This window comes from Eschrichtius robustus, chromosome 14 (genome assembly GCF_028021215.1).
Source record: "Eschrichtius robustus isolate mEscRob2 chromosome 14, mEscRob2.pri, whole genome shotgun sequence".
NCBI lineage: Eukaryota > Metazoa > Chordata > Mammalia > Artiodactyla > Eschrichtiidae > Eschrichtius > Eschrichtius robustus.
In genome coordinates this window covers 17,018,475-17,046,054 of record NC_090837.1, presented here as the reverse complement: position 1 = coordinate 17,046,054, position 27,580 = coordinate 17,018,475, and the positions used below count along the sequence as shown (strand labels likewise).

At 44.1% G+C, this 27,580-nt stretch overlaps 2 protein-coding genes across 3 annotated transcripts; one reads left to right on the top strand and one right to left on the bottom strand.

Moving 5' to 3' along the window:
• Positions 1-261: 261 nt before the first annotated feature.
• PLA2G1B (phospholipase A2 group IB) lies at positions 262-8,711 on the top strand. The gene is made up of 4 exons (XM_068563727.1): positions 262-325; positions 2,963-3,122; positions 3,617-3,744; positions 8,593-8,711. The coding sequence occupies exons 1-4, from the start codon at positions 292-294 to the stop codon at positions 8,709-8,711; spliced, it is 441 nt and encodes a 146-aa protein (XP_068419828.1). The 5' UTR covers positions 262-291.
• Positions 8,712-13,316: 4,605 nt separating this feature from the next.
• On the bottom strand, positions 13,317-25,127 carry SIRT4 (sirtuin 4). 2 transcript variants are annotated; one of them, XM_068563526.1, is made up of 5 exons: positions 25,075-25,127; positions 21,221-21,718; positions 18,433-18,727; positions 18,094-18,306; positions 13,317-16,346 (listed from the first exon to the last, which is right to left on the bottom strand). In XM_068563526.1, the coding sequence occupies exons 2-4, from the start codon at positions 21,715-21,717 to the stop codon at positions 18,154-18,156; spliced, it is 945 nt and encodes a 314-aa protein (XP_068419627.1). In that variant the 5' UTR covers position 21,718; positions 25,075-25,127; the 3' UTR covers positions 13,317-16,346; positions 18,094-18,153. The 2 variants fall into 2 exon arrangements, with proteins under 2 accessions (XP_068419627.1, XP_068419628.1); XM_068563527.1 differs by having other exon boundaries at positions 18,592-18,727.
• Between the last annotated feature and the right edge of the window lie 2,453 nt (positions 25,128-27,580).

The following is a 27,580-nucleotide window of genomic DNA, read 5'->3' as shown; positions in this document are numbered from 1 at the left end:
AGGGGTGGGTGTGAGGGTCAAGATTCCAAGATGCGCACCTCCAGAAATAATCCCTTTCGTTCAAAAGCACTGATGACAAATATGTACACTACTTCCAATGCCCCCTGCCAGGGCTGCCAGGGCTTGCTTGTTGTTCAGGAATATTTCTGCAACAGACAGACTCAAGGCCAACCCAGAGTCAGCAGGGAGCAAAGCAAACACTACAGTCTTATCTTGGGGCGGTGGGGCAGCTATAAGAAGGGAGGCCACGGTGACATCAGTCTCTTCTCTTGCTCACCAACTGACAACAGGATGAAACTCCTCGTGTTGGCTGCTCTGCTCACAGGTAGGCGAGTCCCCCCAGCTCCACCCCTTCCTGAGCTGAGCTCTCTCTCCTCTGCAATGGGGCCCACAGGTCACAAGGCTGGCCAGACCTGGAGTCTTTTTCAGGGCTCACCGTGGGGCTTAAGAGGTCCCATATTGGGGTCCCCTCAAATCCCCCCCCGCAGCTGGCACCCTTTCAACCTTCAGGTCTGAACTCACATGACCCATCTCAGAAAGGCTTACCCCTTCCATTCAAGCTAAGAGAGCCCCCTCTCCTTTTCCCCTACCATATGGCCTCGGTACAAGGTCTTCTCAACGCCTGTTCTTTGCCTGCAGTGTGTCTGTTGCTGATTCATTTCTTTCTTTATCCCACACCCACACCTAAGCATGGGCTCCATGGGAGCAGGAATAGTGCTGTTTGCACTACTTATTGAATAAACGAATAGCATCAGAATTCACTAGAATTCAAATCCCACCCCATTCAGCCACTGTTCATTCATTCACTCAACATTGATGATATCACAGCCTCTAAGGTATCAGGCTCAGGGTTGAGACCGGGGACTCAGAGATGAACGAGCCATGCTCCCCGTCCGAGGAGCACGCACGCCCGCGCGCGCACACACGAGCAGGAGCTTTGTGCAGGTCTGGCCTCTGCAAAGAGCAGAGCTGGCTGGATCAGAGAGAAGGAAAGTGGAGGGAAGTAGAAGGGGGGGTCTGGAGATGGGCCAAGGTAGCCAGGCCACTCCCGTCTGAGCAGGCTCCAGGCTCTGCTCCTGGACGCAGCCTCTGTGGGCTGCCACCGTGGAGGCTGCTCTTGGGGGAGAACGACCAGCTGCCGCCCTTCCTTCGCCCTGGAGCTTAAGCACATGGAGTGGCTTCAGTGTCCACAGCAGACCAAGCACAGGAAGGGCCTGGTGTGGGGCAAAGAGATGACACTGATGGCCGATTGGATAGTATCCCCAAATCACTTAGCGCCATCTTCTCTTTAGGGCACCAAATCTCACAGGTAGGGCTCTACACGGGAGGTAAAGAGGTCCTGCTTCCAAGTCGGCTGTTCCAAGCCTTGTGCTTGATTTGGGCAAACGCTCAGCTAGAGGCTGACTTTGAAAACTTACCTAATAGAGAATTATTGAGTGTCTACTATGTGCCAGGCACTTTTAAAAATTCACATATTGGGACTTCTCTGGTGGCGCAGTGGTTAAGAATCTGCCTGCCAATGCAGGCGACATGGGTGTGAGCTCTGGTCCGGGAAGATCCCACTTGCTGCAGAACAACTAAGCCAAATAAATAAGTAAATGAAGAAAGAATTACTTTAAAAAAAAAAATCACATATTGATGATTTCATTCATGTAACTCTTCATATATTTATTGAGTGCTTCCTTTGTGTCAGGCCCTGGGGGATAAAATCCACGAGGCCTGTCCTTGAGGAGTTTATGGTCCTATGAGAGGGAGGCATTAAATAGAGGGATACAGATTGTTCGAGGTACTATAAAGAACATGAAGAAAAGTGGTAGCAGAGGAGCCACTGAGCTTGAGTGGTCAAAGCACCTCTTTGAAGAGGTAGCATTTAAACCAAGATGTTCCAGCCTTTTGAAAATTGAGCTGACCAGTGTGCCGGGCAGAGGGAAGAGGAGGTGCATGGGTCCCGGGGCAGAAAAGAGGTTGTCCTGTTCCCTGTTGAGAACAGAGGCCACACAGGCCTCTCACTATTCCTTACATTCCTGCCCCCTCCAACCCTGTCATTCCCCCACCCAACCCTCCGTTTAGATTCCCCTGCCCTACACCAATTTTTCCACCTTCTAACACAATATCCGATTTCCTTATTTATTACTTTTATTGCTTATTGTTTTTCTCCCCAACTAGGACATAAACTCAATGAGGTTATAGATTTTTTTATTTGCTCAGTGATGTATCTCCAGCTCCCAGGGCAGTGACTAGCACATAGTAGGTGCTCAATAAATATTTGCTGGATAAATAACGGGGATAGTTTTAAACTATCATATGTTCACACGAAAACTAGTACACAAATGTTCATAGCAGCATTATTCATAATAGCCAAAAAGTAGAAACAACCCAAATGTCCATCAAGTGATGAATGGCTAAAAAAAATGTGGTCTATCTACACAGTGGAACATTATTCAGCCATAAAATGGAATGAAGTACTGATACATGTTATAACAAGGATGAACCTCAAATCGTTATGTGAAGTGAAAGAAGCCAGTCACAAAAGGCCATATATTGTATGATTCCATTTATACAAAGCGTTCAGCATAGGGAAATCCATAGAAACTGAAAGCAGATTAGTCGTTGCCAGAAGGGAGGGGGGAAAGGGGAGCGATTGTTAATGGGTACTGGGTATTCTTTTGGGGGTGATGAAAATGTTCTGGAATTAGTAGTGATCGTTGAACAACTCTGTGAATATGTTAAAAACCACTGAATTGTACACTTTGGTTAAAATGGTGAGTTTTATGTTTTGTGAGCTGTTAAGAAAATTCCTATTCACTTTACCAGGTTCCTGTATCCAGCTCTTTTCAGGGAGGCGGCTGGCCGGGGTCAGGGGGACGGCGTGGGGGTCTGAGAGAGCAAGCAGGCAGTGGGGTCCCTGGGGCGCCGGCAGCCAACCAGGACGTATCTGAACTCTGGCTGTGTCTTCCTGCAGTGGGCGCTGCCCAGAGCGGCATCAGCCCGCGGGCGTTATGGCAGTTCCGCGGCATGATCAAGTGCGCGATGCCCAGCAGTAAACCCTTGATGGATTTCAACAACTACGGCTGCTATTGTGGCCTGGGTGGATCAGGGACCCCTGTGGATGAACTGGACACGTGAGTTGATCTGCCGGGAGAGTATTCCTGGGATGGGAGGAGGGCACAAGCCAAAGATCTCACGAGGCACAGAAAGGAGATTTGCCTATTTGCTGAAGATAACACACGTTCACCTCGTATAAACTAGAAAAGCCTGAATCCAATGCTCCCTGTCGGGGATGGAAAGCAGGTCAGGGATGTAAAGTAGTGGGTGCTGCTGCCCTCTAGTGGCAGGACTTTGCAACACAAAACAACACTGCAAGGGTTCAGTCTTCTGCAGTGGTGAAACCCTCACTGCATCTTCAGAATACAGGCTTGTACTGTATTCCTGAAACCATTTTAAAATCTCCTTCAGTAAACATGAGAAAAGGACTTAATTTTTTCAAGCCGCAGGACCAGTACCTCTCAGAGCAGGTCAGCTAAAACATCCCCACCTGTTCCTGAGGGAGCAGGTTCAGGCTGACCTGCTGCCCTACCCCTGCTCCTGCCTCAGCTCTGTCCCTCCCCCTCTCCAGGTGCTGCCAGACACACGACAACTGCTACCTAGAAGCCAAGAAACTAGACAGCTGTACATTCCTCCTGGACCATCCCTACACCGAAAGCTACTCATACTCGTGTTCTAACACTGAGATCACCTGCAACAGTAGGTTTACCCCCTTGTTGGCTCAAAGGCCCTCAGTAGGCATGGGGAGAAATAATTGTAATGATAGTCACCACTGATTGATCATTTTCTTGGTGCCGGGCAGTGTCTCCTTTAATCCTCGAAACAACCCTATGGGATAGGTACTATATATTATCCCCCTTTTGCAGATGAGGAAACTGAGGCTCAGAAGGCTGAGCTAATTGCCCAAGGGCACACAGCCCATAAATGGTGGTGTTTTGTTTTTTACATAATTTTTTTTAATTTATTTATTTTATTTATTTATTTTTGGCTGCACTGGGTCTTCGTTGCTGTGTGCAGGCTTTCTCTAGTTGCGGCAAGTGGGCGCTACTCTTCTTTGCGGTGCGGGGGCTTCTCATTGCAGTGGCTTCTCTTGTTGCAGAGCACAGGCTCTAGGCACGCGGGCTTCCGTAGTTGTACCACGTGGGCTCAGTAGTTGTGGCTCCCGGGCTCTAGAGAGCAGGCTCAGTAGTTGCGGCGCATGGGCTTAGTTGCTCTGCGGCATGTGGGATCTTCCCAGACCAGGGCTCAAACCGTGTCCCCTGCATTGGCAGGTGGATTCTTAACCACTGCACCACCAGGGAAGCCCCGGTGTTTGGTTTTTGCACATAGGTCTATATGACTCCAAAACCTCTGCTTTTAACTGCCATGCCATACTGCTTCATTGTTTCATAAAAAGAGCTAAGAACTAGCACGTATCAGGTTTTCATCGTATGCCAGGTGCTAGGCAAGGTGTGTATATGAGATAGGTTTTATTAAGCCCATTTTACAGTTTAGGAAGCTGAGGTTCAAAAATAGTCACTTGCCCCAAATCACACAACTTATGAGTGGTAGGGCCAGCATTTGAACTCAGTTGCTTCTGATTTTAAAGGCTCTGGTCTTAACCACTAAGTTATGCAGCGCTCATGGTGAAATGTGTCTCTTCATGAAGGCGGTTCTGAAAAGCAGACAATTCAGAGAGGTGTAGGGTATTGTCGTGTGAGACCAGCATTCTGAATTTTCATTGCCCTTCATTTTGCACTCACAGATACATCCCACTTTTTAAAAAACGTACCAACAACACTGGAATAACCATAATCCAACTCCCCAAGTGCCAAGAAAAAAATTACCTGGCATCTCATCATCCTAAGAAATAAATGGTTTCATGCCTCTGTGTTCCTTTTCACCCTTATCTTTGGAATAAGGCTTATGTCATTTTAACTTGGCTAGGCATGTGCCCATCTCAAGTCCTTTGCTTCTTCTGCATGAAACACTTCCCACCAGATATCTGATTGAGTCACTCCCTCTTTCTAGATCTTTCTTTAGATGTTGTTTTCTCAGTGAGGTCTTCCCTCAACATGTTCTTTTATTTATTTTTTGTTTTTTGGCTGGGCGCTGTGCCCGACCAGGGATCGAACCCAGGCCCCCTGCAATGGAAGCTTGGGGTCCTAACCACTGGACCGCCAGTGAATTCCCTCAACGTGTTCTTTTAAATTGCAAACACACTCCCTCCATCTCTCCAGCATTATCCTTTTTCTCTCTGCTTTATTTTCTCCACAGAATTTCTGAACGGCTGATATATTTATGTTATTTCTTCATTTGCTATCTCTCCAATAGAAAGTAGGATTCACAGGGACAGGGATTGTTGTCTGTTTTCTTCATTGCTGTATCCCCAGAATCTAGAGCAGAGCCTGGCATCCTGCTGGATGTAAATGTTTGATGAATGCACAGTCTAGATACAATCTTGCATTCTGCATTTTCTCCCTTATCGCCATGTTATGACCATGTTTCCATATTGTTTCATAGTCTTCATTGTTACTTCTTTCATCGCTGCATAAAATAGCTTAATTTGCTTACACAGTCTCCTTGTAACAGAGATTTTGGTTGTGCTCCACTTCAGAAAGCCAAATACATGGGAAATCATATTTTTGCACTGCAACTTGATCAGCAAGAGTTTCTTTCTATGGATTCTGGACTCCCTTACGAATTTGATGAAAGCTATAGACACTCTCCCCAAGAGAAACACACACACACACACCCCACATTTTTGCAAATAATTATTTTTAACTGCAACTGCCTTCTCCCCCCAAAAGCAGGTCAAGAAGCCTGCAGCAGAAGATGTTTATTCACATGATTAACAAGAACTTGCTACATACACACTATTATATATAAAATAGACAACAAGGACCTACTGTATAGCACAGGGAACTATATTCAATATCTTGTAATAACCTATAATGGAAAATAATCTGAAAAAGAATATATATATATGTATAACTGAATCACTTTTGCTGTACATCTGAAGCTAACACAACATTGTAAATCAACTATACTTCAATAAAAAAAATAAAAGAAAAAAACAATAACTCACTAAATAATTATTTCATTATGCACACTTCATAATCTAGTTAAGCACTAATTTATGCTTTAATGGAGTGGGTGAGGAAAACATTCATGATTTTTAAGAGAAAGGAGCAGAGAGAAACAAAACCTTAATAAGATTATTGAAGGTAAGCAGATATACATAATTAAATTATGGATAATAAAGCTGAAATTTATTTTTTTTATTTTTTGCATTTTTTTAACATCTTTATTGGGGTATAATTGCTTTACAATGTTGTGTTAGTTTCTGTTGTATAACAAAGTGCATCAGCTATCTGTATACATATATCTCCATATCCCCTCCCTTTTGCGTCCCCTCCTACCCTCCCTATCCCACCCCTCTGGGTGGTCACAAAGCACTGAGCTGATCCCCCTGTGCTATGCAGCTGCTTCCCACTAGCTATCTATTTTACATTTGGTAGTGTATATAAGTCCATGCCACTCTCTCACTTCGTCCCAGCTTACCCTTCCCCCTCCCCGTGTCCTCAAGTCCATTCTCTACGTCTGCGTCTTTATTCCTGTTCTGCCCCTAGGTTCTTCAGAACCCTTTTTTGTTTTGTTTTGTTTTTTTAGATTCCATATATATGTGTTAGCATATGGTATTTGTTTGTCTCTTTCTGACTAACTTCACTCTGTATGACAGACTCTGGGTCCATCCACCTCACTACAAATAACTCAATTTCGTTTCTTTTTATGGCTGAGTAATATTCCATTGTATATATGTGCCACATCTTCTTTATCCATTCATCTGTTGATGGACACTTAGTTTGCTTCCATGTCCTGGCTATTGTAAATAGTGTTGCAATGAACACTGTGGTACATGTCTCTTTTTGAATTATGGTTTTCTCAGGGTATATGCCCAGTAGTGGGATTGATGGGTCACATGGTAGTTCTATTTTTAGTTTTTTAAGGAACCTCCATACTGTTCTCCATAGTGGCTGTATCAATTTACATTCCCACCAACAGTGCAAGAGGGTTCCCTTTTCTCCACACCCTCTCCAGCATTTATTGTTTGCAGATTTTTTGATGATGGCCATTCTGACTGGTGTGAGGTGATACCTCATTGTAGTTTTGATTTGCATTTCTCTAATGATTAGTGATGTTGAACATCCTTTCATGTGTTTGTTGGCAATCTGTATATCTTCTTTGGAGAAATGTCTATTTAGGTCTTCTGCCCGTTTTTGGATTGGGTTGTTTGTTTTTTTGATATTGAGCTGCATGAGCTGCTTGTATATTTTGGAGATTAGTCCTTTGTCAGTTGCTTCGTTTGCAAATATTTTCTCCCATTCTGCGGGTTGTCTTTTTGTCTTGTTTATGGTTTCCTTTGCTGTGCAAAAGTTTTTAAGTTTCATTAGGTCCCATTTGTTTATTTTGGTTTTTATTTCCATGAAATGTATTTTAAATGTTATTTTTGTTGTTTCTTTTGGTTACAAAAGTAAACAAGGTCAAAGTAATGTAATTTCAAATTCTACAGTAATGTATGTCATGGAAAGAAGAAGGCACCTATAATCCTAATACCCAAGATAACCAGTTAGATGTATTGCCCTTCAAATTTTTTTGGCATATACTATGTATTCTTTCCCTTTAATAAAATATCTTGGGGGCTTCCCTGGTGGCGCAGTGGTTGAGAATCTGCCTGCCAAAGCAGGGGTAAACGGGTTCGAGCCCTGGTCCGGGAAGATCCCACATGCCACGGAGCAACTAAGCCCGTGAGCCACAGCTACTGAGTCTGCGCGTCTGGAGCCTGTGCTCCGCAACAAGAGAGGCCGCGATAGTGAGAGGCCCGCGCATCGCGATGAAGAGTGGCCCCCGCTTGCTGCAACTAGAGAAAGCCCTCGCACAGAAACGAAGACCCAACACAGCCAAAAAATAAATTAATTAATTAATTTTTTAAAAGTGAAATTCTTTAAAAAAATATATCTTGGAAACATTTCCGCATATAGACGTAATTATTTTAAATGTATAATATTGTATTTTAAGGCCATTCTGTAATTTTTAAAATATGCGCTTTAGAGAAATTGGCTTATGAAACTTCACTAAGTTGAAATGTACAATACTTTGCTGCCTTGAGTATATGTCATAGTATTTTCCATACGGTTTGCAATTGCTTGCCTATGTTATCAGAGTTCTGTGGTTATATGGGTTTTAAAAGCAGTGAGTACATTTAGAGGTGTGAAATAGACAGAACTTTCCAAAAAGCAGCTATCACACCTAGGATCACCAGATAAAACAGGCTGCCCAGTTAAATTTGATTTTCAGATTGACAAGAAATGATTTTTTTAGTCTGTGTCCCAAATATTACATTCATTGTTGATCTGAAATTCCAGTATTTTTATTTGCTTTATCTGTCAACCCTAAATTTGCACCAGTGGAATGGTCACCAGGTCATTTCAGTTAATTCTTCCTGCCCCTGGATTGTACAAAGCATGAACCGCCTTGGCTCAGTCTTCTGTTCTTGCCCTTTTCCAGGCAAAAACAACGCCTGTGAGGCCTTCATCTGCAACTGTGACCGCACTGCTGCCATCTGCTTCTCAAAGGCCCCGTACAACAAGCAGCACAAGGACCTGGACACCAAGAAGTACTGTTAGGACTGAGTATCGTCCCAGGAAATTGTGATTCCCTACCTGCCCCATGGCTTTCACCTTACACCATGCCCTCCAATAAAGTATCTTGTTGAAAGGCCTCCCATTTGGAGATTCTTTTATTCTCTATCTACGGAACACGACTAAATCACTTCCTGGTCCTTTGTGAGCATCATTCCTTCTAGCCTTGGAAGTTGAATTAGAGGGATATTTCTAGGAAGTGAGTACCATGAGACTTTAATAATGATTAACAACCACTGATAATTTACTCTGTGCCAGAACTGTGTGTCTCTAAATTCCATGGACAGCCCTATAAGATTTTTTTTTAATTTATTTATTTTTTATTTATTTATTTTTGGCTGTGTTGGGTCTTTGTTGCTGCGCACGGGCTTTCTCTAGTTGCAGTGAGCAGGGGCTAGTCTTCGTTGCGGTGCGCGGGCCTCTCATTGTGGTGGCTTCTCTTGTTGCGGAGCACGGGCTCTAGGCACGTGGGCTTCAGTAGTTGTGGCACGTGGGCTCAGTAATTGTGGCTCGCAGGCTCTAGAGTGCAGACTCATTAGTTGTGGTACACGGGCTTAGTTGCTCCAAGGCATGTGGGATCTTCCCGGACCAGGGCTCGAACCCGTGTCCCCTGTCTTGGCAGGCAGATTCTTAACCACTGCGCCACCAGGAAAGTCCAGCCCTATAAGATTTAGACACTATTAGCAAATCCTATTTTTCTAAGCTGAACTTCAATAGGCCAGGTCACCTACCCACCAAGATTCATCTCGTAAGTAGCAAAGAAGGGATCTGAACCCAGCAAGTCCAACAGAACACACGCTCTTAACCATGACCCTGCCCTGCCTGAAGTGGTGGGCTCCTCAGTTTGAGCCAAATCTCACCCCCTTATTTCTCTGCCTCCGTTTCCAACTGCGTTAAACATTTTTTCCTATAACTCCTTTCTAAACCCTTCAAAGCCTTCACCGCACTCTACAAGCTGATTTTTACACTGTAGTCATGAAATATAATTAACAATAACAGCTTCTACATCTTGAGCACCTACCACATATCACTGTGCTAAGGGCTTTCCGTGTCTCATCTCATTAAGCATTCAAACCAGCTCTGTGAGATCGATGTTATTGCCCCCATTTTATGGATGAGGAACTAAAAACTCAGAGAAATCACTTGCCTGAGATCACACAAATGGCAGAGTCACGATTTGACCAGATCTGTCTGCTTGGCAATGCCTGAGTTCTTAACCACTTAAGTCACTCGGCCACGTTTCTCTACAAAGGTTTATGACTGCACTGGTACTGAAATTCACCAGAAAGAGTGGGGAGGGACACAGAGGGAACTGAATTGGAAAAGCAAAGAGATGAGAAAGGACGATGTGGACTATGAGAAGCCATCACTGAGCAGTTTTAAACCACTGGAGGCTCCGGGGTGTATGGTGGGCAGTAAAGGAGTGTGTGCAGATTTGTCTTTTGGCCCAATTTCTCCTTCATTTCATTCATCCATTCAATGAATATTTATTGAATACTCTCTCTGGGCCAGACACAGTACAAAATGCTGAGGACACAATGTATTTGGGACTGGCCTGAAGACAATGATTTATTGTTAGTAGCTGCCTTCAGTTTAGTCTTCTCTGAAACTTTTTTTTTCTTGCTGTCAAACTGGCATATGCTACATAACATATGCTCTATGTTATATGCTATGCTCTATGCTCCAGACTGTGCCAAGCATTTGGCACAATTACCTCATCATCCTCACAACAGCTCTATAGTTGAAGGTATTATTACCTCCCCATTTTACAGATGAGGAAACTGGCTCAAAAAGGCAAGTGATTTGTCAAAGGCCACCCTTTCATAGATGGGATAGCTGAGATTGGAACCCAAACCTGGATAATTTAGAGGAAAAGTGCCATCACACCATGAATTTGCTGAAGGCAGAATGAGGTGTCTTAATCACTTTTGTATCCCTATCTGCCTGGTACTGTCCTTGATACATGCGGCAGTCAATAAATAATTGCTGAATGAAGTGTTGGTCATTAGCTCTCAGGACCTTTTGGCAGGCAAGAACGGGACTATTGTCAAATGCAAATTCATCAAACCTAGGTAGAATGGCTAGTCTATACGTACTGTGCTACAGTATGATTGCAAGGGATACACAATTAAGTTAGACTTGGCCTCATCCTTCAAAGAACTGGAAAGGTTATAAACGTCTTTCTTCTATGAAAGGAAACTGCAAGCCCCTGTTTAGGTGGGAAAAAAATGGGTTTTTTTCTTTTTTCTTTTTTTTTGGTTGCGTTGGGTCTTAGTTGTGGCATACAAGCTCTTAGTTGCGGCATGCATGTGGGATCTAGTACTGGGCCAGGGATCAAACCCGGGCCCCTTGCATTGGGAGCCCGCAGAGTCTTAACCACTGCGCCACCAGGGAAGTCCCGAAAAATAAGATTTTAGGGGACTGTTGCTTATTCCTATTTTTTTCGGTTGATAAACAACAGAGAAGAGAGTCACCCAAGTACTCCAACTGGGCTCTAAAAATATCCTTTGACGTAAAAACCTACCTCTTTTTATCATCCCAAGTGTTGGGGGAGAGAGAACAAATTCCTTTAACGGTCTTTAATGAGCATCTGTGGGGTGCTCACTACAGGAAACGGAATACGGGAAACACTGGTACAGTAGCTGGGATGATTTAAATGAATAAAATGGACCGAGAGTAATGCAATGTCGGGATTACTACATGCCAGAAGCCACAGTATCTTCACAGTGCTTAGCACATCACACATGCTCATTAAATAATTGTTCAAGGAAGGTACAGCATCGCGCAACGATTTTCCACAGGCGAGGAAAAACCGCGTTGCCTTATTTACCTTTTCGGGTCACGTGACCGTGCGCACCCAATCCTGTCAATTCGCTGGCCACACCCCAGGGACGGAGTATTATGGAGTGGGAAATATGATTGGGTATCTTTTGGGCACGTGGCTCTCGGTTCCTCTTTTCTATTGGTGAACAGCGGCCCAGTCCCCAGCCTACCTCCGCGCCTCCCAGGCTCAGGCCCCGCCCCTCTCACTCTCTTTAGGAGGCGGGGGTGGGGGGAGGAGGAGAGTCAGCGCAGGCGCAGTGGTTGGCGTCCTCGGAAGGTGGGAGCCGGTGCGGTCTTCTCCAGAATCCGGCAGGAAGGACAGAGTGGGCGAGTCAAGTGTGAAAAGACAGTGACCTCCTGTGCGTGTGACGTTGGGGTCAACTTTCCTACCGTGCGCGTCCCTCTCTGGGTCTCTCATTCCCTGCACACACGCACCTCTTCCCCCAGCTCCCTCTACTAGTTTCCGGCTGGTAACTCCTCCGTTTCATTCATCCTGGGGAGGCACCGAGGGGACCAGGAAAGTGGGGTGAAGGAAATCAAAATGGGGCGAAAAGGAGGAATGGCCAAGGAGAGAAGCGAGTAAATTTCGGACGAGCCAAAGGCCTCTGGGGCGTCCCAAGTTCTCACTTGAGTCCCCACCCCCGCCTTCGAGAGAAAAAGAAAAGGTGAAGGAATTTGCAGTTCTGACCATGTTTTTGCTTTTGCTGTTGCCTCCGTTTGGAATGATCTCCCTCTCCCCGCTTGGTGATTGCCTATTCATATTTTAGGACCTAACTGGGGTCACTCTGAAAGTTTCTTGAGCCTTGCCCTTCTTCCTTCTCAAAGTACAGTTGCTTAGTTACCCCACGGAATTTCGAGAACATTCAAAAGAGAGAGCGAGTTCAAAACTGGACTGGCTTTGATTACTGGCCTGGTCACTTTAGGTGACCTTGGGCAAGTTACATAAGGTCTGTGAGCTTCAGGATCCTCATCTTTCAAAAGAAATAACAGTGCGTGGATCTTAGGGTTGTGGGAATAAGGTGAGTAAATGCGTTGTAAAATGCTTCCTACAGTGCTTGTTGTAAACGTTCAATAAATACTATTTCCGAAACAGAAGGAAGGATACTCTTTTTTTAACTTTTTGAATTAAAGAGGCTTTAAATTCTATAGTGCTTTACAATTATCAAAAGTTTCATACACGATTTCATATAATCCCATCATAACTCCCCACCCCTATATTGCCCTTCCCCCCTTCCCTCTCCCTACTGGTAACCACTCGTTTCTTCTCTATATCTGCGAGTCTGCTTCTTTGTTTTATTGACTAGTTTGTTGTATTTTTTAGATTCCACATACGTGATATCATACAGTTTTTGTCTTTCTCTGACTTATTTCACTTAGCATAATGCCCTCCAAGTTCATCCATGTTGCTGCAAATGGCAAAATTTTGTTCTTTTTTATGGCTGCGTAGTATTCCATTGTATATTTATACCACATCTTCTTTATCCATTCATCTGTTGATGGACACAGGTTGCTTACATACCTTGGCAATTGTAAATAATGCTGCTGTGAACATTGGGGTGCATGTATCTTTTCGAATTAGTGCTTTTGTTTCTTTCCAATATATACTCAGGAGTGGAATTGCTGGGTCATATGGTAGTTCTATTTTTAGTTTTTTGAGAAATCTCCATACTGTTTTCCACAGTGGCTGCACCAATTTACATTCCCACCAGTAGTATAGGAGGCTTCTGTTTTCTGGAAGAATATGCTTTATTTTCTTTAGAAAGGCTTTATTACATCAAGCAAAGCTTGGCTTTTATAATTTTTTTAAGACAAACAGGTACACAAAAAGGAAAAGTGGCTCTGGGGAAGATCCGAGTGAGTCTACTCAAAGGAATACTCAATAGGAGACAAAGGTTTGGCAGGTAGGATGGCTTCCCCTCCCACATCCTAGTGATAATGGCTGACATCTGCTTACTCTGTCAGGCACTGTGCTGTGAGCTACACATGCATCATTACTTTGTTTAGTCTTCGTAACCACCCAATTGGGTAGCTCCTATTATCCTCATTTATAGAGACTGAAGTTTAGATAAAACAACTTGCCCAAGTTCACCTAACTACTAAGTAGCAAGACAGGGTTGGAAATCCAAGTCTGTCTATTTTCTAAAAGTTTCAATGCTGTGCTATATTCCTTTTCTAATAAATCGAGAAGAAAAAAAACAACACTCTGCTTTCTTGGATGAGTTTAATTTTTTTTTCTTCATTAAGTGGAATTGATCTATTTTGTGACATAGAAATTATGGAAACAATCTGGATCTCAGAGCACCGTCTTGAATCTCAACAAGAATAATATATCTGGAATTAACTATTATAGCTGGTGGCAACCTTTGCTATTCCTCAGAGCAAGGTGACCAACTCATCTTTGTTTTAGCACTGCAAGTCCTACATCAGGAAAACCCCTCAGTACTGGGCAATCTGGGATGGCTGGTCACCCTACCTAGGAGTGTCGAATTTCCTATCCGTCCTGACTTTGATCCTCTCAGGAAACATTTGGCATTCACTGAAGACTGACCTTTATGCATGTCCAAGCATCTCATGTGGGATTAACTCATTAAGTGAGCTGACATGTTGTAAAATACTTTGCACAATGCTTGGGATGTAGTGTGTTCAACAAATGCTATTATTTTATTTCTTATTTATTTTTTGGCTGCACCACATAGCACATGGGATCTTAGTTCCCCGACCAGTGATCAAACCCGTGCCCCCTGCTGTGGAAGCACGGAGTCTTAACCACTGGACCACCAGGGAAGTCCCAACAAATGCTGTTATTTAAGGGAGAACTGAGAGGATATTCAATTTATGACAGCATGAAAGAAGGAATATGAGTTAGTGGGAAGGAGATTCGAGTATTCTGTACTTGTTTGCCTTCATGACTTGTACTTACTAAAACTGTGATAGCAGAGCAGTTGTGGAAGCAACAAGGAAGGATATGACTGAGAGTCACAGCCAAAGCTGGGCTTATGCAGTTACAACCATGTAACCAGGGCAGTGAAAGCTGATAGCACCCGCTAGTAGAAGTCTGTTATTCCAACCGAGGGCACTTACAGTGGGTTGGGGACTGCTGTGCTGGTGGAGAGCAAAAGATGTAAAGTAAGGAGACCTGAGAAGCATCAGCTTCAGGAAATACCAGGTTCCTCTTGAGACAAACTTTTTGCAAAGAATTCCATCTCAGGAGGAAATATGAACAAACCAAACATTCCTAAGGCCCTCAAGACTCGGTTTCATAAATCGTGCCAGCATTAGGTGATGAAAGAGCCTGCCTTCCCTCCCTCGCAGCCTAACCTGCTCTCCACTGCCCACATTTTAACCATTCCTGGCCGGGTGTACTGTTGGCTTCTACTTCTACTTCAGGGTGACTTCCTTCTAACTATAATCTTCAGACAAGTAGGAAGCGTTGCTGTCTAAAAGAACTGGGAGGAAGATCTACTCAGATTCTCGTCCTGGCTCTGAAACTACACACTGTGGCCTTCGGTAAGTGTGGATCTTAGTTTCCTCAAAAATAAAATGAAGGGGGGATGGACTAAATTTTCTCTCCTGTCATTCCACGCATGACTCTGTGGCATATTCTGGTAAAGGATGAGGGTAGGGGAGATAACACATCCTCTGTGAGCCACTTGAGAGCAAGAGTTGTATCTTTGTAGCCTTAGTACCTAAATACAGTGTTGGTCAGTAACCGTTTATGAGATTTGTGGATGAGAATGGCTTGGGATTCAAAAGACCCAGATTTGAATGCAATTATTGGTGGTACTGACTGTGGGTAACTGAGCAAATCTGGTTCAGAGCATCTTAGCATCTCTATCTGCGAAAAAGCTGGAGTGAGATTTACCACAGCCTTACGCCTCTCCAGAATTAATGAATGGTTGTGAGCGAACCTACAGCTGTGCAGGTGAAAAGAACACTGTGTTTTCAAGATCTTGGGTTATCCCAGTCAACTGAAATTTGCTTCCTAGGCAGATGCAGGATGAACATGTATTGCTTGCCCTGATTTTAGACAAAAGACTACCCAGAATAGGCTGTGATTCTTTCATCTGCTTCGCTTTTTGATGAGATCGTGCAGAAAGCTTTAGCCTGTGACAGTGATTCTCTCTGGCTAACACAGTAATCAAACAAGTTTTGCTGCTTCCCTCAGCAGAAACAAATCAATTTAAGAACCCACTTGGGAATTCACTGTTTCCTCTCTGCAGACCAGGTTCAAGGCCAGTCTCATTCTGGCAGCTGAAATCAAGCAGAAATCCTTAGAGAACCGTGTCATAAAGCCACATTCACTTTTAGCTGATTAAAAAATATAAAAGTACAGCCCACATACCTAATGTGCTATTTAAAAAAATGCTTCCTCTATTCCTTGGTTTATAAAAAATTCATTCATATCATTGTTCGTCTTTTCAAAAAATATATCAGAATGGTTCAGTTAAAGACATTTAAGCATTCAGAATTATAAATTAAGTCGTTTCCTTCCCCCCTTACCCACATTAGTGAGATCCCTAGGTTAGTACTCTGGAGGTACATATTTCCTGGGCTATTTCTTCTGCCTGATGAGAATAAAAGGGAGAGAAAGAAGTTTTCCTATCAAAAAAAGCTGCAGTTTTGAAAAAGTCCTCTTCAGGGGCAAATCTCATTAGCCGGAGGATTTTAACTCCTGGGCTCTGAAAGCTGCGGGGTTCAGAGATGGGCTGGCAGAGAGATGTCGGTTTGCTGCCCTCTGCAGGCGACAGTTGGTACGCCTGGATCAGTTAGAGGAAGCAGGGATGAATCCTTAGGGATCTGAAAAGAAATGAAACAAGTTAATGCCAAAATAAGCTGCCAGTGGGGTGGAGAAAATGATTGTGTACATCAGTCTACCATTCAAAAAAACCACAGCATTTAGGGCATGTCAAGATGGCCACTCTGTACTGTTAGGTGCAAACAGGATGTAATAAAATACTGTACTGCTCGATTCAACTTTTGTAAGAACAGATTTAGATTTAGTTATACCAGAATGTTAGATTTTGGTTATCTCGGTAGTGGGATTATGGGTAATTTGTATTAAAGTCCTTTTTACTTATCTGTATCATCTAAACTTTCTGTAATAAATATGTATTATTCTAGTAACAAGAACTAGTTAAAAAGTGATTTGCCAAGGGGACTTCTTGGGTGCTAGCAGTGTTCTGTTCCTTGATTTAGATGCTCTACATCTTCATCAAGCTGTCTACTCATGATGCCTGCGATTCTCTGTATGTCAGTATACTTCATTTAAAATGGTTTTTAAAAAGTGGTTTTACCAGAACTCTCACATATTGTTGGTGGGAATGCAAAATGGTACAGCCACTTTAGAATACAAAACTAAACATACTTTTAACATATGATCCAACAATCTCACTCCTTGGTATTTACCCAAATGAGTTGAAAACTTAACATCCACACAAAGACCTCCACATGGATGCTTATAGCAGCTTTACTCTTTTTTTTTTTTTTGCCACGCTGCACAGCATGTGGGATCTTAGTTCCCCGACCAGGGATCAAACCCGTGCCCCCTGTAGTGGAAGCGCAGCGTCTTAACCACTGGACCGCCAGGGAAGTCCAATGGCTTTATTCATAGTTGCCAAAAAGTTGGAAGCATCCAAGATGTCCTTCAGTAGGTAAACGATAAATACCATGTTAGTGAACAGGGGCAAGGAGTACATGGGAACTCCCTGCACTTTCTGCTCAATTCTGCTGTGAACCTCAAACTGCTCTAAAAAAATAAAGTCTTTTTCAAACTGGCTGTAGTCCTCTGGGAATATATTAAAAATTATTGAATTGTATGCAATAAATGAGTGAACTGTATGATATGTGATTTCTATCTCAAAGCTGAAAAAAAAGCTGTTATATTTTTTTAAAGTGGTTGTACTCATAGGTGACAATATCAATAGATATAACTACTGACACATGCTACAATATGGATGAATCTTGAAAACATTATGCTAAGTGGAGAAGCCAGACACAAAAGGCTACATACTGTATGAAATGTCCAGAATAAGCAAAAACAGAAAGAAGATTAGTTGTCAGGGACCAGGGGGTGGGGAATGGGGAATCACTGCTAATGGGTACAAGGTTTCTTCCTGGGATGATGAAAATGTTCTGGAATTAGTGGTGATTAATATGCAACTTTGTGAGTGTACTAAAAACACGTTAATTATATACTTTTTTTTTAATTAATTTATTTATTTATGGCTGTGCTGGGTCTTTAATTATATACTTTTAAAGTGTACTTTTAAAGGGTGAACTTCATGGCCTAGGAATTATATCTCAGTAAAGCTGTTATTTTTTAAAAATGGGGAAAAAGGCAATGGCAGATTTTGGAACATTGTCTTAAATAGCTATGTGCCTAGAATTCAAAAATCAGTCTTTCAAACAATATAGCATAATGCACATTAAAAAATTAGTTTCAATTAAGAATGGCCATACATTAAGAAACCTAGACTCTTCTCTCTTTTGTCAGTGCTCTCAGTTGAGCAGGAACTGGAATCTGGTATCCGAGAAGGCATTTTACCATTAGCAGCAGAATTCAAGTGAAAGTCCCAGTTTCCGGGTCCAGAATATCAGGCTGTGGTCAGCGTGGGTCTATTAAAGGCAGCAGCTCTCCGCAACGAGAATCCAGTTTCAGACATGCCAAGTCGTCCGACCGCGTGGGCCCGATGTTCAGTATTGCGATTGGCAGCTTCTTCTCCTGGGCAGTGAGGATGAACCTGTAGCCCGAGTATACCTGTCGGAGCAGAAGACGCAGGTAAGAGCTCTCGAGAGGCAGGAAGAGATAAACCAATAGGGAGCCTCTCCCGGGCTCCCCAGCCCGCAAAGGGGGCAGTTACCATCCCGACACCAAGTCAGTTACCTGCAAGGACGATCCCACCACCAGGAGGGAGTCGGCTTCTTTTACCCGCCTGTGCACAAAATCAACCTTGTCAGGGTTCACCGTGTCCCCGAAGAAGACGACGTCTGGTTTCAGGGGGCCCCCACATCGAGAGCAAGGCGGGACCCGGAAGCTCTGTACCTGCTCCTCGGTGAGAAAGACGTCACCGTCCGGAGCCAGGCCATGGGCCTCAGCGCTCCAGGTGGGGTTCAGGACTTCAAACCGCTCTTGCAGCTCCCCTCGGGGAGTCTGATCGCCGCAGCCCAAGCAGAAGACCCTGAAACCAGAGAGGAGGCCAACTGTGCTGGGGAGGCACGAAGCTACCGAAGACCTTTCATCCCCAACCATCTCTAGCTCCTCCGTCACCACTTTCTTTCCCTGACGCCCACCGTATTTTCCCCGTTTTATTAATACCTTTTCATGACCTCTTTAGCTACCACCTTCCTTCCACTGCCAACCTTCTAGAAAAACGTGCGTCTGTTTCCTTACTACACACTCCCTGCTTAAACCTTCTGCTAGCTCACTTTTGTCCTTAACACGACTGCAAAGCCTTTACCAAATAATTTCCTTAGTGCCAAAACCAGGGTTTTTTTCCCCCCTTCCCCCTCCATCCTCTGCTCTAATCATCTGCTGTAATTGATGCTGTCCATTGCCATCTTCTCTTTAAAACACTTTCTGGGGAGTTCCCTGGTGGCCTAGTGGTTAGGATTCCAGGCTTTCACTGCCAGGGCCCAGGTTCAATCCCTGGTCAGGGTAATAAGATCCCACAAGCTGCATGGCCCTCCAAAAAAAAAGAAAAAGAGAAATTTGAGTCCTTTGTCCACTGCTCTGTGCCCATCGCCCATAACAGTGCCTGCACATGGCAGGCACTCACTAAATAGCTGTTGAAAGAAAAATGGAAGTTGGTTCCTCTTCTGCTCCTCCAGCCTCCCACCTGTTTTCTTTCCACTGTCCCTCCCTGGGGTGTCTCTGTGGTCACTGCTGCAGTGCCTCTGTGCTAACAGTTTCCTCCTCTATACAGGACTCCACTCCTGCCCTCTCCCCCAAACTTTAGTCCAAGTCTCCTTGATGGTCCTGTCAAACTTAACTTCTGTCTTCAATCCCCCTCCCCAGCTTCTCCATCACCGTCCTCCAGTTACTTGGGCTGAAACCCTTGGAAAAAAACTTGTTACTCAGTTTTCTCCCTTTACTCTCTATCTAGTCAATCATCAGACTGTGTTGGCTTTTTTTTTTTAACTTAAAAGGCCTCCTATGAAATGACAAGAAGTCTTGGATTTGTTTTAAAATATTTAAAAAGAGACAGAGAAAGGATAAGTAGACATGATAAAATCTTGATAAAACTCTTTGAATCTGGGTGATGGTATGTGGGAGTTCATCACACTACTCTCTTTACTTTTGTGGATGTTTGAAATTTTCATCATGAAAAAAAAATTTTAATGGACCCATAGCCATCCTTAGCTCTCCCATCCCCTGATGCCACCTTAGTCTGAGTCTTTCCGGCTGACTTTTCTGAGCCACTCTAACTCTCTAATCCTGTCCAGGCTTCCTCAAATGCTATTTTTATCATATTGCTTTCTTGCTCAGAAACCACTAACAGTACCCTTTGGTCTCTCACAACAGACCCAAATTGCACTGCATGATTTTCAAATGCATCCAGGATTTGGGTCTAGCCTTCCCAGACAATCTGATTTCATACTAGCCTCCAACAAGACCAGGCCAGACTCTACAAGTTCCCTTCATTTGGAAAGCCCACTTTCCCCTCCTTTGCCTAGTCATACCTGAGCTATTCTCCAGCCCCACCTCACCCATAAAAGCTTTCCTGATTACTCCAATCTTTACTAACTCTGTTTCTCTGAACCTGTAAAACATGTCTATCAAGAACCACATAATTTAACAATCACGTGTGGAGTGGTTTGTTGTTAAACCTGTTATTCTTGGGTCTCCCACCAGATTACAAAATTCTCGCATATAAAGCAGACCACATTTTATATTTTGGTTTTGACCTCTCCACACCAGCAAGTGGCACACCAGTAGCACACCACGTGTTGCAGACACCCAATAAATATTTTATGACTGGCAGACTGATTTCAGTCCTCAGAGGATGATCTCTGGGGCTTAAAGATAAGGAAACAGTCTCCAATTAGCCACAAGTTACTGCCAGGGCTACATATGGTCATTTCATCAATACTTATTGGGTTCTGGCTATCCTGTGATCTATGTGTCTAGGCACTGGAGACCCAGCAGTTTGTAGCATATGCTGTTGGTGCTCTGCTCATAGTTCCCTCGGGACACTGAGAGGGCACCTCCCACAGTTCTCTTATAAGTTCCTGTGTCTCTCCTGTTTAGGGAGTTCCCTGGCCATGGAAGCCTTCTCCGGAGGAGCAGAGTCAAGTGTTAGGGAGTTAATTCCCCCCGAGTGACCCTCAGCCAATGAAGGATGGGAGGCAGTGGATAAACGCCCCAGTTCCCCTTGACTTCCAGTGAGATGGTTCTGAAGCTGCTCTACAGTCAGAGAGCCCTTGACACGCTTGAGCCCCAGATGCCCCAAGCAGTAACCCACTCATTAGCAAAACCTTACCCTGCCTTTCCCACTTTCCCTGTTTCACTTCCCATTCCCTCACTGAGTTTGCTGGGATCAACTCCAAAGTAAACAACTTCCTCCCAAATCATTTCCTCGTGGTCTAACGAAGACAACAGTGATCAGGATGGCCAAGGTCCCTGCTCTTATGGAGCATGTGTCTGCATTTACACCGTTTAGGCTTTCTTGCACCTGTGCATGCATCCGTGGAGTTCTGTCAGGCGCTGACTCCCCGCCTTGGTGTGCAAGGCATCCACATTTTGGGTCACCAACCAGTACAGCTTTCCGAGTCTCTCCCAGTTGCTCAAAGCCCAGTGTGCAGGGTTAGGCTGGTGGGAGGAGAACTGAGGCCAGCCCACAAAGTTTCTTGCCCAGTACCGCTGGCGGATTCGAGCGATCCGTACAAAATCCCCATGCTGGATGGGCCTCCGGTCCGTGCGGGCATAAAGTCCCACCTTTTCTGACCTGTAGTCTGGGATCCCCGACTCAGTGGAGATTCCTGCCCCGGTCATCACTAAGAGTCTCTTGGAAAGGGTGATAAAGCGCTGTAACTCTTTGACCTTCTCAGAGTCCAGAGGAGGACTTGGTGGCACAAATAACCCAGTGGATCCGCGTGAGCACTGCTGGCTGAGGTTCGCCACCCAGCGGCCTTTTGCTGTCCTGAAAGTTAACCCAAAGCTCATCCTCATTCTAGAGAGGGGAAAAAAAAAAGCATCAAGTGAGAAACTGGGTTTTGAAAACCAGGGTAACCAAGGGAAGGGGGGAGGGGCAAGATGGGGAAAGGGATTAAGAGGTACAAACTACTGTATATAAAATAAATAAGCTACAAGGATATATAGTACAACACAGGGAATATAGCCAATATTTCATAATAACTATAAATCGAATATAAACTTTAAAAATTATGAATCTCAATGTTGTACACCTGAAAATTTCAACTATGCCTAAATTTTTTTAAATTTTAATTTAATGAAAAAAACCCCACAAAACTGATGATTGGGTAAACAAAATGTGGAGTATATAAATGAAACAAGATTAACCAAGGGTTGTTAATTGTTGAAGCTGGGTGATGGGTCCATGGATGGGGGTTCATTATATTACCTATCTCCACAATAAAAAAAAAAATTGGCGGCGGGAAATTCCCTGGCAGTCCAGGGGTTAGGACTCTGCGCTTTCACTGCTGAGGGCGCAGGTTCAATCCCTGGTTGGGGAACTAAGATCCCACAGGCCATGCAAAAAAAAAAAAAATTTTTTTTAAAGTACTTTCTTAGAGGAATGTTTGGATTGCAGATGCTCTAGTATGCCCAGAACAGTGGAAGTACAGAAATGCCAAAAGCCATGAGACAACGGGGAAAAAAAACTTCCCCCCCACAAAAAAAAGGGGGGGAGGGGGAGGGGAATGGCAGGGGGAGGGGGAGGGACAGGGAGAAAAGAATGGAGAAGTTTGAAGAGAAGCTAAAATGTGGAATGCTTTGCCTTAAAGGTAGACAAAACTCCAATATCTGGACCATATTACTTAGCAGTCATATAGTATTTGGAGAAAACATATTTGAAATTAAATAGACAAAGTGAACTAGGGCAGGTAACTTAAACATATGCCTCCCTCATGTTGCCCTTGATCTAGACAAAAATGAAAGAGCACACGATTATCAACAGAATAGAGATAAAAAAGGGCTAAGCTTAGCCTAAAAATATATAGACAAACCCTAACTAACTCTAGGCAAGAAACTAAAAAATAAAGAATGGATGGGTAGCATCCTTATTTCCCCAGAACAGCCCACCCTAAACGGGATTTGGGAGCAGGTTACTAATGAGATTTCAACTTACATCTGGAAGCTGCCAACCCAAAAGGTATCTAATAATCAGCAAACTGGTACTTTGAAATATTTTATGAGGAGGGTGACAAGAGCCAACAGCATGATATTGAGAAATGGCTGGGGAATAGGAATTTGTTGGCATTGCATACAATACTGTCCTCTGGAAGATAATATCTAGGTATGAGAAAAATGTACTGGAGAGGAGTACAGGTTTTTACCTAATAAGAAAGCTATCCAGAGACTTCCCTGGTGGCGCAGTGGTTAAGAATCCGCCTGCCAATTCAGGGGACATGGGTTCGAGCCCTGGTCCAGGAAGATTCCCACATGCCGCAGAGCAACTAAGCCCATGCAACACAACTACTGAGCTTGCGCTCTAGAGCCCGCGAGCCACAACTACTGAGCCCGCGTGCCACAACTACTGAAGCCCACGTGCCTAGAGCCCGTGCTCCGCAACAAGAGAAGCCACCGCAATGAGAAGCCCCCGCACCGCAAAGAAGAGTAGCCCCCGCTCTCTGCAACTAGAGAAAGCCCGCGCGCAACGATGAAGACCCAATGCAGGCAAAAATAATTAAAAAAAAAAAAGAAAGCTATCCAACCAGACCATATTTCCAGTGGTGGATTCCATGCTTATGAGAACAGCCTACTGATAATGAATTAATCAATGACCGCAGTACCTGGAAGGACAGCTCCCAGACAAACAATTCACTTGAAAGGTACAGCCCCCTTCCCCCCACAGATACTTAGAGTGTATTTATAATCTTGCTTTGTAATCCAAATCAATCTTTGGTAAAATCTGGAAGGGTGTGAGCTAGTTCAGCATCTAATAACTCACAGATGTATTGAACACTGGGGCCCCAGGCTTAGAGAAAAAATTGACCTTTGCTAGGAGTGTGTTGGTAAACTGGCTTCCCCTTTACCCTCCCCCTCAAAAAAAGATAAAAGAAAATAATCCTATCGTGGCCAGTTTCAGGCTACCAGTGGTTTATCTAACAACTGGCTAGTAAATTCCCAAATATTTAACAAGTGGCCCTCACCAGTACAAACTGATTCCACACCCTCCTGGGTCCTTTGAAGTCCAACCTGAAACAACAAGTCTACCTTTTTATTATCTTTTTAATAATTTGTTTTGGTCAAGAATTTCTAATATGTTCCACAAAATAAAACTGTGTCCCCACACTAGACTCTTTCATAACAGCCCAAGCCAATCCTGTCTTCCTGATCTCCTAAGAACCTACAGCCAGAGCTCTCCTATGCTGTGGCCATCAGATGGAAATTAACTATGGCTGGCAAATCTGCCAAGGCTTTCTGCATCCAAGGGAAACTGCATATTTTGGTTTCTGAAAAGAAAGGGGGGAGGCTCTAAAAAATAAGATCTATTTTAAAAAGGAGGGAGGTAAACTAAAAAATTGATAAAGCAGAATTCTAGCATAATATAAGGCCTATTCTGTCTCTCCCAGTAACACCTGGCTGGTCAGAACTGAATTTCTTATAAACTTCAAAAAGTTAATGGTTTACCTCAATATCTTTTTTAAGTCCCTTAATTGCTCATTGTTAATATATGACTACATCTAAAGATGTCTCTATCAGAGGAATACATTTATATTTTTAGTTAATACCATCCCTTGGGGGACCGTATGTCCCATAAACCTACTTCCCATTTTATAAATCAGAATTATCTTATTTCTTCATAAACTAAAGAAGCACATTAGAGTTCCAGTTTAGCTGATGAAACTGTTGCTCAGACTTTTCGGGATTTTGATTTTATCAATGTAATTAAGCACATGCATCCCTTTTATTCTATTTCCCCCATATTCTATTAGTTTACCCTCAATTGCAAATAGGGCTTCTTGGACAAGGTGAAGGGTAGTGAGACCTGACAAGGCATTCTACCCCCAGCTTTTTCTAGCTGTAGAAACAAGGCCTTTATGTAGTATTCGATAAAATGCAGAAATTCTCTAGTGACACGCACCCCATATGTAAACATTATTTTATGCTGGGCTTTCCAGATCTGGGATCAGGACCCTGACTTCTCCCTGACATTCCACAGCAACACGTGAACAGCTAAACAAATAGTTAATCCCGATTTCTGAGACCGGAGGGCTCGGGAAACCCCGCTGAAAAGACGCTCTGTTGGAACAGCTGCTCTCTCCCAGGTCCCATCAAAGGGCAAAGAGGAGAAGTGGAATCCTCAATTTATAGAAACCTGCAGCCCACACAGAACTCACTTACCTTTCACAGCTTAAGGGACACTCCGCGCCCGACAGGGGGACCGACTGGCTGTATCTGCACTTTGGGAAATGTAGTTCATTAACCTGAAATGATGCAAGAAAAACTACAAGTCCCACAATCCTCTGGGCTTCACAATCGAGGGACCCAGGTTGTCCAGTAGCGCCCCCTGTTGACCTTTTCTGGTCAGAGGCTTCGAACCCTGGTACGCGATGTGCAGCTGTCTACTAAGCCATCATCTCTTTGAGAGAGAAGCGGTTAGAGCTTGGACGTCAATGTTCTGAGTGCAAAATAGTACATCCAAACAGCGTTAACTTAGGAATTCATTCTTTAGAAGCTTTAGTAATGGATCTAGGATTGACTCATCCTCAACTTCAGTGTTTACGAACCTTTCCACTCATGGAAACAGAATCAAGTTCCCACCTTGAAGTGAGTTGTGAAGAAATACATTCCCAAATAGCTGAAAAACTGATGTTTTTACAGTTAAAATGAACAATTAAAGCGAAATATAATATACAGGGACTAATGTGTTTACCCACGTGGCTTCTCCAATTTTCTCATCTTTTTTGTTTGTTTGTTTTGGCTCCGTTGGGTCTTCGTGGTTGGGTCTTCATGTTTGGGTCTTCCTTGCTTTGTGCAGGCTTTCTCTAGTTGCGGCCAGTGGGGGCTACTCTTCGTTGTGGTGTGATGGCTCCTCATTGTGGTAGCTTCTACTGTTGCGGAGCACGGGGTCTAGGCGCCCCGGCTTCAGTAGTTGTGGCACATGGGCTTAGTTGCTCCACAGCATGTGGGATCTTCCCGGACCAGGGCTCGAACCCATGTCGCCTGCTCTGGCAGGCAGATTCTGATTCTTAACCACTGCGCCACCAGGGAAGTCCCTTATTTCTCATCTTGTGTTTTTACTAAATTAACCAACACAATGCCTGGGTCTTACCCCCAGAAATTCTGATTTAATTGGTCTGGGGAGACACTTGGGCACCAAGTCGGTTTACAAACCTCACAGTTGTTTCTAATATGTAGCCAGTGAGAACCACTGATCTGTAGCATTGCCTAAATAAGACATCGATTTCTAAGTGTTTTAGAACATATCAAAGGATATGTTCTAAAACAGCTAGCACTGACCTTGAAGACCACTCTAAGGAACCACTTCCCCCATTTTAAAATGAAGTGAGGGGAATTCCCTGGAGGTCCAGTGGTTAGGCTCCGAGCTTTCACCGCCGAGGGCGCAGGTTCAATCCCTGGTCGGGGAACTAAGATCCCGAAAGCCGCTCGGTGCCGCCAAAAACAAACAAACAAACAAAACTGAAGCCCAGAGGAGTAGTATGAAAGCTGGAGTCAGAGTCTGACTATCATTGAATGCATAGCAGTAAATATTGGTAAAGTAACCCATTTCAGTAGTTTGGGAGCAATACCTCCAGCCACACCTCAAATAGGTCACTGGGCTGAGAGAACCACCTGACATGAGTCTTTTGTACCTTAGTTAACCTGACCACATTGGCTGGGGAAAAAAAAAAAAAAGGATTAAAATATAGACTGGGGGGCTTCCCTGGTGGCGCAGTGGTTAAGAATCTGCCTGCTAATGCAGAGGACACGGGTTCGATCCCTGGCCCGGGAAGATCCCACACTGTGGCGCAACTAAGCCCGTGCGCCACAACTACTGAGCTTGCACTATCGAACCTGTGTGCCACAACTACTGAAGCCCGCGCGCCTAGAGCCCATCCTCTGCAACAAGAGAAGCCACGACAATGAGAAGCCCGCCCACGGCAACAAAGTGTAGCCCTGGCTCGCTGCCACTAGAGAAAGCCCGCACACAGCAAGAAGACCCAACACAGCCAAAAATAAAAACAAATAAATTAATTTTTAAAAATGTAGACTGGGAACTTTTATGAAGTCAAACAATTATAGGGCTTCCCTGGTGGTGCAGTGGTTAAGAATCTGCCTGCCAGTGCAGGGGACATGGGTTCGAGCCCTGGTCCGAGAAGATCCCACATGCCGCGGAGCAACTAAAGCCCTACGCCATAACTACTGAGCCTGCGCTCTAGAGCCCACGAGCCACAACTACTGAGCCCGCGTGCCTAGAGCCTGTGCTCCGCAACAAGAGAAGCCACCGCAATGAGAAGCCCGTGCACTGAACAAGAGTAGCCCCCGCTCGCCGCAACTAGAGAAAACCCGCGCACAGCAACGAAGACCCAGTGCAGCCAAAAATAAATAAATTTTTTAAAAAGAAAACAAAATTGTAATCCAGAATATTTTCTGCACACATGGGTGTTTGATTAAAACCTATGGACATGTCAAAACATGACACTACCCCCAATCCCAGGCAAATTTTATTATGGAAAACTTCAGAGCCACATTACTTTTCCAGTTCTTCAAGTGGAATAAGCATCATTAAAAGACTGGCCAGGAATACAGGATTATTGTGCTTTTAGGCCCCAAAGAATTTCATGTTCTGGGGAGAAGTTAGCTGAGTTTTCTATTTTTCTTAGTGATGGGAAGTCATCTGTGGAAG

Coding starts and splice junctions, on each gene's coding strand:
- PLA2G1B (XM_068563727.1), top strand. CDS start 292: ATGAAACTCCTCGTGTTGGCTGCTCTGCTCACAG. Junction 3,123..3,616: donor CCTGTGGATGAACTGGACAC/GTGAGTTGATCT, acceptor CCCCCTCTCCAG/GTGCTGCCAGACACACGACA. Junction 3,745..8,592: donor CACTGAGATCACCTGCAACA/GTAGGTTTACCC, acceptor GCCCTTTTCCAG/GCAAAAACAACGCCTGTGAG.
- SIRT4 (XM_068563526.1), bottom strand. CDS start 21,717: ATGAGGATGAGCTTTGGGTTAACTTTCAGGACAGCAAAAGGCCGCTGG. Junction 18,728..21,220: donor CTCCACGGATGCATGCACAG/GTGCAAGAAAGC, acceptor CTCTGGTTTCAG/GGTCTTCTGCTTGGGCTGCG. Junction 18,307..18,432: donor TGGTGGGATCGTCCTTGCAG/GTAACTGACTTG, acceptor CTGCTCCGACAG/GTATACTCGGGCTACAGGTT.